This window comes from Grampus griseus, assembly GCF_964374135.1.
Source record: "Grampus griseus genome assembly, chromosome: 20".
In the NCBI taxonomy this organism is placed as follows: Eukaryota; Metazoa; Chordata; class Mammalia; order Artiodactyla; family Delphinidae; genus Grampus; species Grampus griseus.
In genome coordinates, this window is record NC_139014.1 from 30,415,453 (window position 1) to 30,419,338 (window position 3,886).

A 3,886-nucleotide genomic window follows, 5' to 3' on the forward strand; every position below is an offset into this window, starting at 1 on the left:
CAGTGGCTGAAGAACAGTGTCTCTCTGAAAAGCTCAGTGGAAAATGAATCCACAGCTTGTCACTATCGTGATCTAACTATGGGACTACCCTAACCAGACAGGAACCACTAAAATTCAGGTGGAACTTTGCTGCACTCCCCAGCCAGTTTACCTTATCCTGACCACAACAAGACCAAAAGAGATAGAAGAATGCCAAGTACATATCACAGAAAGACTGAGTCAGGGATCAACATGATCTGAGCTACTCTGAAAAAGCCTCTCACTCCAAAAAATCCACACACATCCCCCATTTCCATCCCAGGCCTGATGAGGATGAAACCACGTCTGCCCGTATCTGAAATTTCATCAGTAAAGAGGTATAACTTCGCCTTTAGGCCAAATGTAAATATTGCCCTAGACTGGCCGCAAGGGGGAGGGGCACGTACTTGGCGCAAGGAGGTCGTAGAGCGTTCCCGCCATTGGCTGCGGTTAGGCCGTTTACGCAACGGCGTGACGTAGGGGAGGAGGCGTTAGTCGGGGGAAGGTTCTAGAAAAGCGGCGGCAGCGGCTCTAGCGGCAGGAGCAGCAGCGCCGGGTCCAGAGTGGAGGTGCTCCTAGCGGTGTCGTTTCTCGACCAGCGGCAGTTCTCACTACAGCGCCAGGACGAGTCCGGTTCGTGTGCGTCCGCGGAGATCTCATCTCGCTCGGCTGGGGAAATCGGGCTGAAGCGACTGAGTCCGCGATGGAGAGAGAAGAGGAACAATTCCGTAAACTCTTTATTGGTAGCTTGAGCTTTGAAACTACAGAAGAAAGTTTGAGGAACTACTACAAGCAGTGGGGAAAACTTACAGATTGTGTGGTAATGAGGGATCCTGCAAGCAAAAGATCAAGAGGATTTGGTTTTGTAACTTTTTCATCCATGGCTGAGGTTGATGCCGCCATGGCTGCAAGACCTCATTCAATTGATGGGAAAGTGGTTGAGCCAAAACGTGCTGTTGCAAGAGAGGAATCTGGAAAGCCAGGGGCTCATGTCACTGTGAAGAAGCTGTTTGTATGTGGAATTAAAGAAGATACTGAGGAACATCATCTTAGAGATTACTTTGAGGAATATGGAAAAATTTATGCTGTTGAGATAATTACCGATAGGCAGTCTGGAAAGAAAAGAGGCTTTGGGTTTGTTACTTTTGATGACCATGATCCTGTGGATAAGCTTGTGTTGCAGAAATACCATCCTATCAATGGTCATAATGCAAAAGTAAAGAAGGCTTTATCTAGACAAGAAATGCAGGAAGTCCAAAGTTCTAGAAGTGGAAGAGGAGGCCACTTTGGTTCTGGAGAGTCTCGTGGTGGTGGTGGAAATTTTGGACCAGGACCAGGAAGTAACTTCAGAGGAGCATCTGATGGATATGGAAGTGGTCGTGGATTTGGAGTTGGCTCTAATGGGTATGGAGGAGGACCTGGAGGTGGCAATTTTGGAGGTAGCCCTGGTTATGGAGGAGGAAGAGGAAGATATGGTGGTGGAGGACCTGGATATGGCAACCAGGGTGGGGGCTGCAGAGGTGGTTATGACAAGTATGGAGGAGGAAATTATGGAAGTGGAAATTATAATGATTTTGGAAATTATAACCAGCAACCTTCTAACTATGGTCCAATGAAGAGTGGACACTTTGGTGGTAGCAGAAACATGGGAGGACCGTATGGTGAAGGAAACTATGGTCCAGGTGGAGGAAACTATGGTCCAGGTGGAGGAAGTGGGGGGTATGGAGGGAGAAGACGATATTGATCTTCCTATTTACCATGGGCTTCACTGTATAAATGGGAGAGGATGAGAGCCCAGAGGTAACAGAACAGCTTCAGGTTATCGAAATAACAATGTTAAGGAAACTCTTATCTCAGTCATGCCTAAATATGCAGTGATACGGCAGAAGACACCAGAGCAGATGCAGAGAGCCATTTTGTGAATTTAATTTATTTAATAACATTATTTAATTTAATAATGTTTAATTATTTAACATTATTTAATAACATTACCTTACTGTGGAGGAAGGATTGTAAAAAAAAAAAATGCCTTTGAGACAGTTTCTTAGCTTTTTTAATTGTTGTTTCTTTCTAGTGGTCTTTGTAAGAGTGTAGAAGCATTCCTTCGTTGATAATGTTAAATTTGTAAGTTTCAAGTGACATGTGAAACCTTTTTTAAGATTTTTCTCAAAGTTTTGAAAAGCTGGTGTAATAAGACGTAACGTTTTTCCTTTAAAAAAATTTAAGTGCGTGTGTAGAGTTAAGAAGCTGTTGTACATTTATGATTTAATAAAATAATTCTAAAGGAAAAAATATTGCCCTGAAGGGAGACATTGAGTTACATTTGAAGAATATTTCCATTATGTGCAAGGCACTGCTGAACACTAGTTAATGCTTTAATCCTACCAGTTACCCTGGAGTAGGAATAAACTGAATATGAGAAGAAATGGAACCACAGAGGTGGGGAGAAACATGGCAAAAGGGGAGGAAGTTGAAGACACACGTTGCCTTTATTCATCCTGGGCTCAGGGGAGAGGCTCTGGATTAGAGATATAAACAGGGAGTCTGCAGCATTATGGATGGTGCTGAAAGCCATGGGCTAGATAAGACACCCAGGAGGAAGGACTGAGCAGAGAAGAGAACAGGGCAGGAAAGAGAGGAGGGGTGAGGATAGACAAGAACTGAGCCCAGGGACACTCCAATCTTAGAGCTTGTGAAAGGGGGAAAAAGTGAATCCAGGAAAGAACATGGAAAAGGAACAGCTGGTGACGTAGGAGGAAGATCGGAAAACTCAGGTGTTTGGAAGCAACTGAGAAATTGTTTCAAGAAGTGAGTGACCAGACGACTTAAACTGTTGCGGATGGGTCAAATAAGAATGGAGAATTGACCATTGAATCTGTCATCATGGAAGTCCCTTGATAAATGTGGTTTTACTGTCATGATAGGGACACAAGCCTGATTGGAGGGTGTGTGACAAAGAATAGGAGGTGAGGAAATAGAAACAGTCCAGATAATGTTTTTAAATTTTGCTCTGAATGATTAGCAGGCAAATGGTGAGGTAACTGGAGGGGAAAGTAGGGTCTAGGATTCTTTTTTTAAAGATGAGAGTTATATCCCATTTAGTATGCTAATGGATATGGTGCACTAGAGAGAGAAAATTTGACAATGCATATGAGAGAGCAGATAATTGCTGGAGTGATACCTTTGAATAAGCAGGAAGGGAAGGGATCCAGTACACAACGGGGGGGGGGGGGGGACCTGGCCTCAGATAGATGCATGGATGGTCCATTCATCATAAGAGGATGGAGGCAGAGTAAAAGGACCTGGATACTGGAGGTTGGTATTTTTGGTGGTGGGATGGTAAGGTTTTGTTTTGTTTTTTTCTGATTTCTTCTATTTTCTCAGTGGGGAAAAAAAATGCTATCATTGGCTGAAAGTGAAAGGAAGGAAAGTTGTGTGAAGGCCTGGGAAGGGAGGAGTGTGATACAGTTATCACAAAAAGTAGGAGAGTGACTTGCCTGGGGAGAGATTGTAGGATTGCTGGGCAACAATATGGTCCTCCTGAGGTTAAAGGCCATGATTTTAAAGGGAGACCTTTCAGCACAGTCATGTGTTTTCCTCCAGCCACTTTCGGCAGCTGGAGTACAAGCGTGGGATAGATGAAAGTTAGATTTGACTAGTGTTGGGGCTTTGCTAGGCCCACAGGTTGGGAGGGAAGAAGGTCAAGGTGGTTGTATTAGTTATCAATTGCTGTTAAAAAAATGTTCCCAACACTTAGTGGCTTAAAACATAGACATTTATTATCTCACAGTTTTTGAGAGATAGAACTTAGAATTTGGAAGCAGCATGGCTGGGCAGTTCTGGGGTCTGTCATGAGGATGCAGTCAAA

The 3,886-nt window shown here is 43.9% G+C and overlaps 1 protein-coding gene across 2 annotated transcripts; it reads left to right on the plus strand.

Annotated features, from left to right (window-relative positions):
- Positions 1-531: 531 nt before the first annotated feature.
- On the plus strand, positions 532-1,762 carry LOC309838262 (heterogeneous nuclear ribonucleoproteins A2/B1-like; the record flags this gene model as incomplete). Of its 2 annotated transcripts, XM_082679309.1 has the most annotated exons (2): positions 532-1,442; positions 1,563-1,762. In XM_082679309.1, exons 1-2 carry the CDS (start codon positions 722-724, stop codon positions 1,760-1,762), a joined length of 921 nt encoding a protein of 306 aa, XP_082535435.1. In that variant the 5' UTR covers positions 532-721. The 2 variants fall into 2 exon arrangements, with proteins under 2 accessions (XP_082535435.1, XP_082535434.1); XM_082679308.1 differs by having other exon boundaries at positions 538-1,762.
- Positions 1,763-3,886: the final 2,124 nt, after the last annotated feature.